Here is a 15,111-nt window from a genome sequence, read left to right as displayed (position 1 = left end):
ATATTCCTTAACTAGTTTCATCTTCTTGAGGAAAAGCAAATTAATAAGAGGGCATTTTGCTTGTGCTGGGGTCCCTGCAAACCCAGTCAACCACATAGGATAAAAAGGAACTTAATAGTTTTTGATGTCTGGAAAATCCAGACTCCCTAGACTACTAGGAAGCTGTAACTTAGACATTTTAATACAGGGTCTTCTGTTGTTCCAGATGAAAGAAACAAACCAGCCATTTATTTTTTTTAAGAATTTGTTGGGTGAAGATGACTGGAATCATTCGTATTGGGTAGAGCAGATGAGGAAGAATGTTCATTTTGAGCAAGGATATTCGGCCAAGCCAAGAAATGGGAAGAGTGCTCCATCGCTCAAGATTCTGTTTGATTTTGTCAAATAACTGTGTAAAGTTAGCTTTGAACAATTGATCAAACGTAGGTGTGATAAATATGCCTAAGTAAACAAAGCCTGTCTGTGACCATTTAAAGGGGAAAACACCCTAGGTGTCAGGTACCTGCTGCAGATTCCCCAGAGGCATAGCCTCTGATTTAGTAAAGTTGATTATATAACCTGAAAAGGTGCTAAATGAACTGATGCATTGTATAGGGTGGTGCACTGATATAGCAGGGTTTGTTAAGAAAATTAGAACATCATCCACATATAATGTAATTTTATGTGACTTTAGTCCTACGTCTGGAGCAGATATTTTGGAGACTCGCCGAATAGCCTCAGCCAATGGCTGGATCACTAGTGTGAAAAGTAGTGGTGATAAAGGGCAGCCCTGCCGGCTGCTCCTCAGAATACTAAAATTATCCCACCTAATACCATTAGTGAGAATCGCAGCCAAAGGGTCATTATAAAGAACCTTCACCCACTTAATAAAATTATTGCCCAAACCAAATCGTTCTAAAGTGAAAAAAAGATACGGCCATTCGACACAATCAAAGGCCTTTTCTGTATCTAAGGAAACCACCATGCCGTCCACTGCCTGTTGCTGACTTGCCTGAATCATATTAAGTAATCTTCTGATATTGTTAGATGATCTACGGCCTTTTACAAAACCCATTTGATCCTCTTTTATGATAAAAGGTGATACAGTTTTTAATTGCAATGCTAAGATTTTAGCTAAGATTTTAAACTCAACATTTAATAATGTAATAGGCCTGTAGGAGGCACAATCTTCAGGACTCTTTCCTTAAGAACTAGGGCAATATTAGCTTCTCTCAATGATGGTGCGAGGAGACCACAATCAAATGCATGATTGAACATGTTTAGCATAGGCTCTGATAATAACCCTGTGAACTCTTTATAGAATTCACTGGTGAGTCCATCTGGACCAGGGGCCGTCCCACTTTGGAGCTATCTCACAGCTTCCTGTATCTCATGTATAGATAACGGAGCATTGAGGAGGGACTCTTGTTTAGAAGAAATGCCTAGGAGATCTAAATTCCTGAAAGAGGACTCCATCCTAAATTGTCCATGATTACATTGGTCGGATTGATACAGTTTAGAATAAAAATTCTTAAACACAACATTAATCATTTTAGAATTACTAGTGAGGGCTCCTGTCCCATCCCTAATTGAAGCAATAGTCTGAGAGGCATTTTTCTTTCTAGCTAAATAAGCCAAATGCCTACCTGGTTTCTCACCATGTTCAAACAATTGTTGTTTAGCAAATGTCAATTTTCTTTTGGCTGCTTGTGTAAGTAAAGAGTTTAGTGTATAGCTTAGGGCTGTGATATTCTGTAACTTGGCTGCAGCAGGCTTATTAATATAATCCTTTTCAGCTGCCGCAAGCCTTGCTTGCACTAGATGCTGCTGTTCCGCAGCTTGTCGCTTCTTACTAGCAGAGTAGGAGATAATTAATCCCCTTGCGGTTTCCCAGAGCATCGATGGACTACTAGCTGATTTGGAAAATAGGAAAATTTTGGATACATAGGAAAATTTTGAATTCGGAAGTAAAGTAGTGTATATATTTATTATCCTTTAGAATAAAAGGATTCAGCCTCCAATGTCTAGATCGTGCTGAATTATCTTTGGGCTTAATATTTAAATATACCGCTGCATGGTCAGAAATAGCAATATTTCCAATTGTGCAGGATACAACTAAATCTAGGAGCATTTTGGTGGTTAGAAAAAGTCTATTCTGGTATAATACTTCTGTGGATTAGAAAAAAAAATGTGAAGTCTTTGTCTGAGGGATGTAACAACCTCCAGACATCCACAAGTCCTAGTTATCCACATAAGCCCATGATTTGTTTGGACTGTGAGGAGAGCAATGGGGGACCACTAGGCACTCTGTCCATCAATGAGTCCATGAGACAATTAAAATCCCCACCTACAATAATGTTTTGTATTGAAAAGCTTGTAAGTTTGGAAAAGGCATTTGTTAGGAATTTGAGAGGGTGAGCTGGAGAGCGGTAAGCATTGAGAATACCATATTCCTCTCCATATATTGAAGCCTTAACAATCACAAATCTCCCATACTTATCCTTAATGCAGTCTAATAACTTAAAAGGTAAGTTTTTCTTAATTAAAATGGGCACCCCCTACTCCTGGTATTAAAAGATGAAAAATAGACTTGATCAAATCCACTCTGCTGTAGTTTTAGATGTTCTTTATCACTTAAATGACTCCCGCAATAACCCTTTACTTTTTCAGGTTTAGTAGGATTTTCTTTCTCTTGATTGGTGAATGACTCCCCTTAACGTTCCAAGTGCACAATTTGAATATATTACTGGGGTCATAACCCTTTATAACAATCATGTGACTCCCGAGGAGAAGAAACCCAATTTAAGGTCAGCTGAGCAGCAATAAGTAAATTTTAAAAAACCCACAAAAAAAAGTGCCAACAATGCAAACAAGAGGACTTGCCCCACACTTAAAGAGGATATCTGAACCTTCTAGCACCCCATATTCTGCCCCACTGCCAATGTGGCATTTAACATAATCAAAAATGAAAACGGCATAATTTATCAATCCACCGATTTGTTACCGTCATATTTAATCTCCTTCAAGCTGCAGCAGCACTGCTAATTTAAACCAATAATGAAACTGTATCAATCAAAACAAACACATTACCCATCCTATAAGATACCTTGCCGTTGAGTAATGAAAAGGTAAAATAAAGCGACCATCGAGCATGTTATCGTCCATAACCAGGGCTACACAATATACTGTATATATTCTTTAGCCCAGTGTGTCCACAAAAGTTTTAGCTTTGCCAGGAGAATCAAGTATCTTGGTGATCCTGTTGTAGGTGATTTTCAGCACCGCTGGGTATAGCATAAGGTACTGGATTCCGGATTCTGTTAGCCGCTTCTTTACCTGGTCAAATTCCTTGCGCTTCTGAATAACAGCTGCCGAAAAATCTTGAAAAAACATAAGCCTGGATCCCTCATATATTAAAGCCTGGGCATCAGTCCCACGGTGCCTCGAAGTCTCCATCACTCTTTGCTAATCACCGAAATTGTAGAACTGCACGAGTCGAGGGCATTGGCTTGGGCCCGGTTTTGGTGCCAGCGTACGGTGAGTATTTTCCATTTTAATGCGTCCAGCCTTCGTTTCCAAATCAAGGAAATTAGGGAGCCAGCCCTCAAAAAAACTTCGCCGGTTGGCTGCCTTCTGAACCTTCAGGTAGACCAATGATTCGTATATTCTTTCTCCTGCCTCTGTTCTCAAGATCATCGATATGGTCAGACAGGCTTTGAACTTGCTTTTCTAGCGCCTGAACGCAGCTTTGGGGCTGATCAGCTACAGTCTCTACCGCGGAGACTCGGCCCTCAGCTTCGGTCGTTCTTGTATCAAGATTTTTAAGCTCCAATGTGTGGTTTTGGAGTGTTGGAGAGAGTGGAGCCAGCTTCTCATCCATTATTTTGGATATGTTCTCTGTAACTTGAATTACTTGACGAAAAGCAAGGTCCAACGTGTTAGCATAGCTAGCAGCAGCTAGATCCTCAGCCCCTGGTGAGCGCTGTGTGCAGTCCATCCTGCCGCCTTTTTAGTGCCTTTCGATGGCATAGGGTTGAAGCAGCTCAAAAAAAAAACTCATCAATGTTCATGTTATTAAATCCGACATTAGAGCATTTAAAAAAATTGAAACAGATAGGTTTATATGCGAAATTATCAGTGTTGCAGTGCTGAGCTCAGCAAAGCAGACTTTTCAGTGCGCCGCCATTCTTGAAACTCCACTTATTTTCTATTTTAAATGATCATGGGATAAGGATTCCCTTGAGTTGAACAAGAGAAAATCTGCAGCTGCTGGAAATCTGAAGAACACACACAAAATGCTGGAGGACCTCAGCAGGCCAGGCAGCATCTATGGAAAAAAGTATAGTCAACGCTTTGGGCTGAAACTCTTCCCGTTGACTGTACTTTTTTTTCCATATATGCTGCCTGGTCTGCTGAGATCCTCCAGCATTTTGTGTGTGTTTCCCATGAGTTCATGTTACGTTTTATTTGATGGGTCATTGAAAACATCTTTAAAATGTTTTCCTCTCTGAAATGTCTTGTGACAGTGCTTGGATGCCTGTTTTGGGAGTTGTGTGTCAGGCATGTGGCTAATGTGTGCTACCCATTTGAAGATCATTAGACCTTGAATGTTGTAGATGTTGGATTGGAAGAGGTGTTGATGTTAGTTGGCTTATTTTTTCCCTAATGAACTTGGATGAATTTGTGGAAATAGCATTGGGGTTATCATGGCGGAGCTATGATCTGCATGGTGTAGCTTGCCATGTTTCCAAAGTATATCAGCAGACAGTGGTGCTACTTGGTAGATTTCAAGCTTTGTGCTGGGTTTAAAGACCTGATGTTTGCGTACATGGCTGTGCACTCAGCACACAAGTTATGGAAACTTGTTGGAGGCAGTGAGATGCCATATTGCATTGAGCAAGATGGTGAAGTAGTTTGGAGCGACGCAGATTTGCTTGACCACAGTCTACACGTAAAAGATCTGTAGTAAACACAAAGAACCGTGGCTTGTATTTTATCATGCAGCAATCACAGATTAAAGATGAATTTCTGAGGACAGGCGGATTTGAGAAGGATTTGCCATGATATCTCTTGGTTCATAAGTGTTGAAGTCAGGTTGAGAAATGCTGTTCTTTGTTTGCTACTTTGAGTTGTTGTGCAGTGATAATGGTGTCTATAGTGTATCTTGAATGGAATCAGCACAGGTAGCAGCTGTGTGGCCACTGGCAGAAGCTGTCTGGTGATGATCCTTGCAATTGTGTTTCCTTTAGAAGGCAATGTAATTGTCCTCTACGATTATAGCAGTCTGATTTGTCTGCTTTACTGAAGATGGTCATGATTATGGCATTCCTTGGTTCTCCTGATGTGTGCTAATCTTTCCAGATGAGGAATATGAAATTAAGTTCATATCAGATGGTCCTATCCGTTAAGGTTTAGAACCTTGTTGTTTAGTTAACATTTGATCATCTTGACCTTTCATCATGCCGGTGTGGTGCAATACCGGGCTAAGTATGTGTAATAGTCCACAGTCAGGACATTTGCATCAAATACAGAGTCTTTTTCGAGGAGTTCCTTGGAAATGCTCTGCCCTGCCTTTGTTTCTCTTATCAAACCAGTCCCAGTGTTAATGCTGAGAATGATTCTGTGCCATATTTAAATCTCTTTAAATCCCAGTACCACCCTCTTTTGCATTGCAAAATTGTCTAATTTGTAATTTAATCCTTCTTGCATTCATCACACACCTTCCATTTTTGTTGTTTCATATCTACCCCACTGTCCCTCTGTATTCTTGATTTGTAATTTTTCCTTGCCCTGAAAGGTGAAATCTGTCCCTTGTCTCAGTGAAGCTATCTGGGTTCTTGAATGTAGCTAGCATTTTTTTTCATATTTGAGTCATTTATAATATTTTGGCTTTGTTGGATAACGCTCCTGGGAAGTCCCTTGTGAAATTTTGCTATTTTAAAGCTTCTGTATAAATTTGCTCCTGAGGTATAAAAGTGATTTAGAATATATGTTTTTTTGGCTCCTATGATAGGATTTCTATGAATCAAGTTTTAGAAGATGCAGTTCCACGCCATGATTTGAGCTCTAGTGTGGCAATAAGAGGCTGGGATACTGCAAAGTATCTGAATGATTTTCAAAATCAAAATAACTATTTTGCAAATACTTGTTTGTAGCTACCTCAGCCAGGATTCTGTTTTATTTATTAACCTCCTGTGAAGTATATTGGCTTTGGAAGGAATGCAAGGGAGATTTTCCAAAATGAAACTAGTTCAATCCTATAATTTGACTGACTAGTGCTGAGTACTGCAAGGTGCCTTAAAATTTGGAAATTTCCTTTTGGTGATTATAAGAGGAAGTTTAATGCTTTAATTTCTGTTCTAGGTTTCATGCTTATATACCCTGCATTATCCAGAAGCCTGTGAGCGACAGCTACATGTTACTGGTGTGTCCTGGAATGCTACTGGCTCTGTTATTGCTTGTTCATATGGCAGGTATTGTAACTATATTTATAATGTTCTTTATGTTGTGTTTTTTTTGTGCTGCATCGGATCCAGAGTAACAATTATTTTGTTCTCCTTTACACTTGTGTACTGGAAATGACATCAAACAATCTTGAATCTGGTTTTTCCCTACGTAGATAGATGTACAGTATTTGTCTTAACTGCTACTGTCCATTGTTACTTGTTTTCATTATTCTTTGGGTTAGGAGGATTCGCTTGTCTCTAATTGTTCTCTTTCCCACTATCAAATGATTAAAACTTCTCATAGTTTTAAGGAAACCGTTGGGTCCTTTGTTGACTCCCTCTTTTCAAGGAATTAGGGATGTAAGCCACCCATTCTTTCCTCATGTGGAATCTCATAATTCTAGCACTTTTTGTTTTCCTTCCCATCTCCATTGGTATACAACCATTTAATGATATAATGATCAGATTTGTAGAGAGGGCACTTACAATTTAGAACTGTGCAAATCTAAAGGATACAAGATTTCTCTATCCTTTAATCTGAGGCTCACGGGAAGCATTAAGTATAATGGGGGGGGGGAAGCTCTGAATTTGTTCATGACAGCAGCAGGAAGTTATGAGAGAAACTATCACATAAGTCTGTGTACCTTTTCATGTAAAAACATGCAAATTACCAAGAAATAGATTATTTTCATAATTAGTGAAGATATTTGTAATAGTTAATTTGAATGTTACTTTATTATTTATATATTTCCCTAAAGTTCTTGGAACTCTTCTGTGAGCAACATTTAATGGGTATCAAAAACTTATACTTTTAAAACATGTTTATCAACTAGAAACTGCAAGGAATATTTTTGTGTCAAAATAGCAGTGTGATAAATTATAGCTAGAGAATTAATAAATGACGGAGGCCACTTAATGAATCTCTCTAGATGCAATCAATTAATGTCATCCCATTGTTTCTTGAATGCCACTCGAAGTTTTGTGTTCTAGCTAGCCCAAGTGGAAGCCTTACTGGATCAAACTGAGCTAACTCTGAACATGAAGTTTCACAGCAAGGATCTTCTGATTACCATCTACAACTCACTCAATTGATAAATTAGCTCTCCATGTGAAACAACAGTTGGAAGAATCATTGAAAGTAGAAGTGCATATAATATATTCTAAATAGGGGACTTTAATTTCCATCAGCAAGAATGACTTAATAGCATCGCCATAGATTATTGTGAAGGATGAAGATGTCAGACTAGGACTGTGACAGGAGGTGAATGTATCAACACAAGTGAAAATGAAGTCAAGTAGGTGTACCCTTGATCTCATCTGTCTGTTACTGCAAGTGACCAAGGCACAGTCCTAGAGGAGATAATGCCCAGTAGGCCAGCTTAGGGTCAATTGCTGTATTTTGGCTTCTGTTTTCTTGTGACTGAGTGTGGCTTCAAGGTGCCTGAGAATCAAAGAGAAAACATTCCATTGGCTAGAATCACATGTTTCAAGGAATACAGTGTGCCCAGGAATCACTGCATGAGTTCCTTAAGAATTTTCTTGGAGCATCCACATTAAGCCTATTTATTTATGATGGGTCTTTTTTCCATCATAAATGGAGATGCTCGCTGAGGGTTTTATTATGTTCAATGCAACTTGCAGCTACTCAGCAAACAGAGCAGTTTCTATATGCTGCAAGATCTAAGCAAAGTTCAAGCATGGACTGATGTGACAAATAGCATTGATGTTAGAAAACTCCCAAATGATGGTCATCTCTAGCAAGAGAGAACTTGACCACCTATCTCAATATTCAATGAATTACCAAGACATTCTATACATACATCAAGAGCACAAGGATAACTGGGGAGAGGGTATAACCAATCAAGGATAAAGGGGGGAACATTTGTTTGGATGAGGAGGATGTGGGTGAGATCCTTAATGAGTGCATTAGTATTTACCAAGGAGAAGGATGTGGAGGATAGGGACATTAGTGCCGAGCATATTGATAATGCTATGACATTTGGAGATAAAGGAGGAAGTAGTGTTGGGATTCTTAAATAGCATTAGGATGGATGTGTTCCCTGATGGAATTGAGAGAGGTAAGAAAGGAGATTGTTGGGTGACCAATAACTTTGTGTCCTCTCTAGCCACAGGTGAGTTCCAGAGGACTGGTAAGTAGCTAATTATTCTATTATTCAGGAAGGAAACCAGGGATAATCCAGGAAAGCATATAGACCAGTGAGTCTGATGTCAGTGGTAAGGAAGTTACCGCAGAGAAATCTTAGGGATAGGATTTATCAGCATTTGGAAAACCATGGCCTAATTAGGGAGAGCCAGCATGGCTTTGTGTAGAGTATGTCGTGACGTAGTTAACTTGATTGCGTTTTATGACAAGATGATGAGCATGATTGAAGAAGGTAGAGCTGTGGATGTTGTCTACATGGATTTTAGTAAGTGTTTGGCAAAGTCCCTCATGAGAGGCTCATCCAGAAGACTAAGATGCTTGGAATCCATGATAAAAGAATAGCAGATAATAGTACATATAGAAAATGAAGGGTTTGGCAGGGAAGGGAAGACTTTAAAAAATGACATAAGGTATACACACAGTGGAGATGGTGGAGCATGGGGTACTGAGGGGAAAAACCTTGAGAGAAGTGGTGAGTTGAATGTACATGACTGAAATCCAGGCTGGGACCAAACAGGGAGACCTGAAAACAGAGTTGGAAGCCACGTGGCACAAGATGGCAATGATGACAAGTAGCAAGAAAGGACACATGGCTGGAGGTGGTGAACCTTGGTAAGGATGTTGTCAAAGGGGAGGAGAGCAGTATAAACAATTGAGAACTTGCAGATCTCCTGTTGAAGAGGCCAAAACTTCAAAGTGGACATACCTTGAAGAGAGTTCAGTTGAGTTGTAAAATCGAGGCCTAAGAGACTGCAGATGCCTGGAGCAAAAAAAAACCCAAACTGATGGAGAAACTCTGGGTTAAATAGCACCTATGGAGGCAAAGGTATTTTTGATGTTTCAAGTCATGAGTTGAAAACTAATCTCCAAATGTTTAACATTTAGTTTGAAATGGTAATCCGCGAGCAAAATAGATTTGGTTTTGCATAAACTACAATTATTGATTGTATCTTTATCACACTCTCATTGTTCTGGAATGGTTCACAAACAGTAAATTCCTTTTGAAGTATTGTTTTTTTTCTGGAAAAGGAGCAGTGAGTTTGCTTCTCAAAAGTGGAAAGGAGATTAAAAAAACAATTTATTTTTGGTGTTGGTTGAAGAAGTGATACTTAAGTAGTGCGATATGGAGAACGTATCTGCCTGTCTAAATTGTTCCTTGCGCTGTTATTGTACTCATAAATACTTACTGCTTCTTCTTAGGTGGCCCCTTGGGATTGAATATGACTTGCTTCCACTCTGGTTCTGTGGGATAACTGATGAGGCCAATGTAGCATCTGCAGACTCTATCACACTTGGGACAGGTGGTGCTTCTATGGGATAGATGGGTGGGTAGCTTACAAGTTGTTGTGCTGCTTCTGCAGCTTATGCTGGGTATCCGTGCACTCCTAATGTGTGGACCTGACGCTAGTAATATTCAAAAGTCTTGTCTCTGAATAGTCATGGGCTAAGGATTCCCAGGAGTTGGTAAAGATGTTGTTTATTCCACGTTTATTTCAGTGGTATTGAAGACATTAGTCATTGCATTAAGTGCCTTTATCACTGTGTTATGATTCAGTCTCAATGGATTTGCTCTTTAGTTGGGTTCAAGTCTTCTAGAAATATCTGAGAACGAAATCAATGTTGACGCCTGACTGTATTCTGACATAATGCATTATTATCAGAGGTGTTGTCTTTCAAATGAGATGTATTAAACTGCCTTTTAACTAGGTGTGAAGAAACAAGTTCATTGTCCTGCTTGCTTCAACTAACATCATTAAAATACTAGATCGTTTTTCTTTAGTTTTGGCCAAATTGTTCACCTTCATTACAACTGTGATTGTGCTTTAAGAGTAATTAGATGCCTGAACAGCACGTGGAAATCCTGAACATTTCTTAGAAAAATTGCTGTATGCAAGCAAGCTTGTTTTATTTCAACTTAATTTGTATATTAACAAGCAATAACAGTTATAAAGAAGTAGGATATTTTTATCTTTGTAGCAATTGTTTCAAATTTAAATAGCAAGAAGTAACAAATACTTCAAAAATAATTGAATAGCTGCTGTAATTGGGGAAAAATGCTACTTTTCATCAGTCATCTCATTTCATGTGTTGTATCATGTTGTTTGTCAGAATAATACCTGTTACGAATCGAACAAAGTCCCATCTCAGCTTGCTTTCTCACTCAGTATTGTAGATCAAGCTGATACTAAACAAATACATTGCTTAGAGTATTCTTCTTTGTACATTGTTCCGAAGTTCCCGGATGATTAATCCAAGTGAACATTATGGATCATGAGAACAATCCATTTCCATGTTACTGCTGATTTCTGTGTTGTCACAAGTGACTTCAACATATCTGCTTGGTACTCTACCGATCCAAATCATAAAGCAGAATAAGAGGGACTGGAGGACACCGCTATTAGATATGCAATACTTCATTTTTTTTGTGCAGTTCATTTGATATACTTTCTAATTTGTGACTGGGTCACCAATTGCCTTTGTATTGTTCCATCAAATATGATGAATATTTGAACCTGTAAGTTTGCATTCTACTTCTGGTGTTAAAGTTCTTTTTGAGCTGCCCAGAATAATAGTTAATGGATATTAAACTTAATTACAGGTTGCAGGATGGTGACTGGAGCACAGAGAAATCTTATGTGTGTACCTGGAATCTGGATCGTAGAGGATTAAACCCAAATCGACCAGACGTTGTGATTTATGTTTCCAGTGCTGTCATGTGTCTAGCATTCCACCCAACTGAGCCTTCGTTGATTGCTGGTATGAATTTAGGCTTTGATTTCTGAAGTTTGCATCTCTATCCTTTATAAGGAGGGGAAGTGAAGCTGGACAATTGACCTCCAAATCTCAGGTGTTATCACAAAATAATCTGCAGATGCTGGGGTCAAAGCAACACTCACAACACGCTGGAGGAACTCAGGAGGTCGGGCAGCATCCGTGGAAACGATGAGTCGACGTTTTGGGCCAGAACCCTTCGTCAGAACTGTAGAGGGAAGGGGCAGAGGCCCTATAAAGAAGGTGTGAGGAGGGTGGGAAGGAGAAGGCTGGTAGGTTCCAGGTGAAAAACCAGTAAGGGGAAAGATAAAGGGGTGGGGGAGGGGAAGCAGGGAGGTGATAGGCAGGAAAGGTGAAGAAGGAATAGGGGAAAGCACAATGGGTAGTAGAAGGATGCAGAACCATGAGGGAGGTGATAGGCAGTTGGAGGAGGGGGCAGAGTGACATAAGGATAGAGGAAGGGAGGGGGAAGGAATTACCGGAAGTTGGAGAATTCTATGATCATACCAAGGGGCTGGAGACTACCTAGATGGTTCCGCCGCCTCCTACTACCCATTGTGTTTTCCCCTATTCCTCCTTCACCTTTCCTGCCTATCACCTCCCTGCTTCCCCTCCCCCACCCCTTTATCTTTCCCCTTACTGGTTTTTCACCTGGAACCTACCAGCCTTCTCCTTCCCACACTCCCCCCACCTTCTTTATAGGGCCTCTGCCCCTTCCCTCTTCAGTCCTGACGAAGGATTCCGGCCCGAAATGTTGACTGATCTTTTCCACAGATGCTGCCCAACCTGCTGGGTTCCTCCAGTGTGTTGTGAATCTCAGGTGTTGAAATGTAGAATGACAAAAGGTTTACGTATATACAGAACCTTATGATGTCCCAAATCCATTGCAGACAATGATGTAATTTTTGAAGTGGATACACTATTATTTAACAGGTCGTCAAGTTCATGCAAGTAGAAATGTGTTCATAATTTCAGATTTATTGGTTTGGGTATATGTGGCCTGAGTGCTGGGGACAATTCCCCTATTCTGAAATACTTTAATAGCAAGGAATCGTAAGCTGAAAGACAGAAATACGTAAATAATACTTCACAGTCATAACTCAGTGTTTGTGCAGAATTGCTCAGTGAAACAATCTACATTATTATAAAAATTTTACGCAGGGCTGGAAATTATGAAGTTTGCCTGTGAACTCCTGAGGCCTGCGATAAAGTAAGGTAGGAATTGAAGTCTCAGGTGCTGTGCAAATCCCAGGTGTGAACTTTATTTAAAATGCATCAATCCCTAGTCACTTTATTGCTTATTGAGGCTTGTGATGGTTAATTGTCTGGTAGTAGTACTGTTAATGAAATCATTTGCTCACATTGACCATTATTGAATTTAGTTTGATTTCCATTGTTGATCAAAGTATATTCTATAATTATTGGATTTTGGCCGGTAATGCAAATTAATCAGAAGCTAAAATTATGTTCTGTGCTCTAGATCTTTTAGGTTGAAGGTTCATGTAATCATTATTTTTTAATTTGCTAAGTAAATTTTGACTTAACGTCTGTTTTCTATTAAATTTTGAATTATGTGGAGGTTTTACATCTGAAGCATTGTGTGCAATTAGTGTAAAATTTTCCAAAAGTACTTGTAATGAGGTGGAGCTAGTGGTTTGGTGCAAATGTAACAGGATAAATTGTAATGAGGCATTGGAAAAGGTATAAACGTATATTTTTGAGTAATTTATGGTTTAGAAAGTGGAACAATATTCTGAGATACTATAAGGATTGTTTTACTGTGCACAACCCAGAATTTGGGGCCCCCTTTTGAAGCTGAGATGAAGAGGAAATTCTTCTCTGAAATATTTCTAAATCTTTGGAATTATCTTCTCCAGACACTTGTATATTTGGGACTTTGTTAGGTAGATTTTTGGTCTATAATGACAAAGGGTGTCACAATTTGGTAGAATAGTATTGAGGGCAAAGATCAGATCATACCAATGATGGAACAGGTTTGAGTGGCTGCAAGGCTATCTATTATGTTTTCTTATTATATGTGTACAGAGTCATGAAGGGTAAAGGATGGATGTGCAAATTGTTGAAAGTACTAGATTGAGCCGATAGGCTGGTCCTGGACTTATTTCATAATTTACTGGCATAATTTACATGTTACTATTTAACTATTTATGGTTCTATTACTATTTGTTATTTATGGTGCAACTGTAACGAAAACCAATTTCCCCCGGGATCAATAAAGTATGACTATGACTATGCATGGATGTAGAACCAAGTGGTCTAAACCAGTATTATACTCTGCATGTGACAACTGTAACTTCAATCTTATCTTCCTTGGAGATTTTCTTGGCATGAAATGTTGCTACTCTCAGGAATCTATGGCACCATGAAAGACCCAGCTAATGTCACCAATAATAACCTCTTCCCAAGTCCTGAAATCCCAATCTGTTGATTTAATTGCATTCATTAAGAGGTATCTGTTGTCGTTTTTTACAGATATGCTCCTAAATCAAAATGTATCCCAGTTTCAGAAAAAGTGATTGTGAATGAGCACTTTCTTGAAGTGAATTTAAATTAAATAAAAATGTTGCTTAAAAATAGAAATGTGTATAATTTATTCCTTGATGTTGCTCAATACGTATAAGCTCAGATTTTGTGGTTAACCATGAGATGATGGCACTTGTTGCTGACTTTGTGGAAACTTGCCCACTAGGATGTAGTAATCTGAGAATTTCCTTTTCCTGTTGTTAGTCTTACTCCCATCGATGACTTCAATCAGGAAATTAAAAAGTTAAAAAAATTAATCTCCTACCATGTGTGTTGGTGTATTAACAATTTAGAGAAAAAACGATAAGCAAATTGGAAAAATTATGGGCAATTATTTAAAAAATAAAGAACAGGATTTAGAGATAATTAGCTGAGTGTTATTAAATTAAAATGTTTTTCAACTTGAATTAAGGCTGTGTAAACTTTCAAAACCTCAGTTGTGTCTCATTTTTGAGCTGTTTTATTATTGGGGAATTTTTAAATAGTCAAAATAACAAACAGTTGAAATTATCTTGAATTAATTGATTGATTAATTAATTAATTAAATGTACTGATGAATCTGTGTAGCTGTGACCTTTTTGGAAGAGCAGATAATCACTGAAAACAGCTTCTGGATTTTTATTTTACCTGTCCTGTGACTCTTGAATTTAATATCCAATTTTCCCTTTTTTTTATTGTGGCTGAGAGCCTTGTCTTTTGCGCAGTACATCCTTGTACTTATATAAAGCTAATGTAATGAAGCATAATTCAAAATAAATTTTGTGTCAAAATACATGTATGTCACCATATACAAACCCTGAGATTCATTTTCTTGTAGGCAATCACAGTAAATGCTAATAACACAATAGAATCAATGAAAGACCACACCCAACAGGGTGGACAACAGCCAATGTACAAATAAAAAAAGCTCAAATGCCTGATGGTTGAGGGGCAATGACTGTTCCTGAACCTGATGGTGCGGGTCCTGAGGCTCCTGTACGTTCTCCATGATAGCAACAGTGAAAGATGTCTGGTGGAGAGTACATTAACTGGTTACACCATGGCATGGTATGGGAACATCAGTGCCCTTGCAAAAGCCTACAAAAAGTAGTGGATATGGCCCAGTCTAGCATGGGTAAAGCCCTCCCACCATTGAGCACACCTTTTTTTTCTTTTGTATCTGTACAGTTTGTTGTTTTTGTTTTTTTTGCAGGTATGTTGTTGTCC

At 38.8% G+C, this 15,111-nt stretch overlaps 1 protein-coding gene across 1 annotated transcript in view; it reads left to right on the top strand.

Annotated features, from left to right (window-relative positions):
* The window catches only part of dync2i2 (dynein 2 intermediate chain 2), a 41,477-nt gene that overhangs the window by 13,694 nt on the left and 12,672 nt on the right, over positions 1-15,111 (top strand). Inside the window, exons 2-3 of the mRNA XM_072240365.1 lie at positions 6,343-6,452; positions 11,189-11,346. Of these exons, the coding sequence (XP_072096466.1) occupies positions 6,343-6,452; positions 11,189-11,346 (268 nt within the window). The remainder of the gene's footprint in view (positions 1-6,342; positions 6,453-11,188; positions 11,347-15,111) is intronic.

This window comes from Mobula birostris, chromosome 22, assembly GCF_030028105.1.
Source record: "Mobula birostris isolate sMobBir1 chromosome 22, sMobBir1.hap1, whole genome shotgun sequence".
NCBI lineage: Eukaryota > Metazoa > Chordata > Chondrichthyes > Myliobatiformes > Myliobatidae > Mobula > Mobula birostris.
This window is presented reverse-complemented; position numbering and strand designations above follow the sequence as displayed.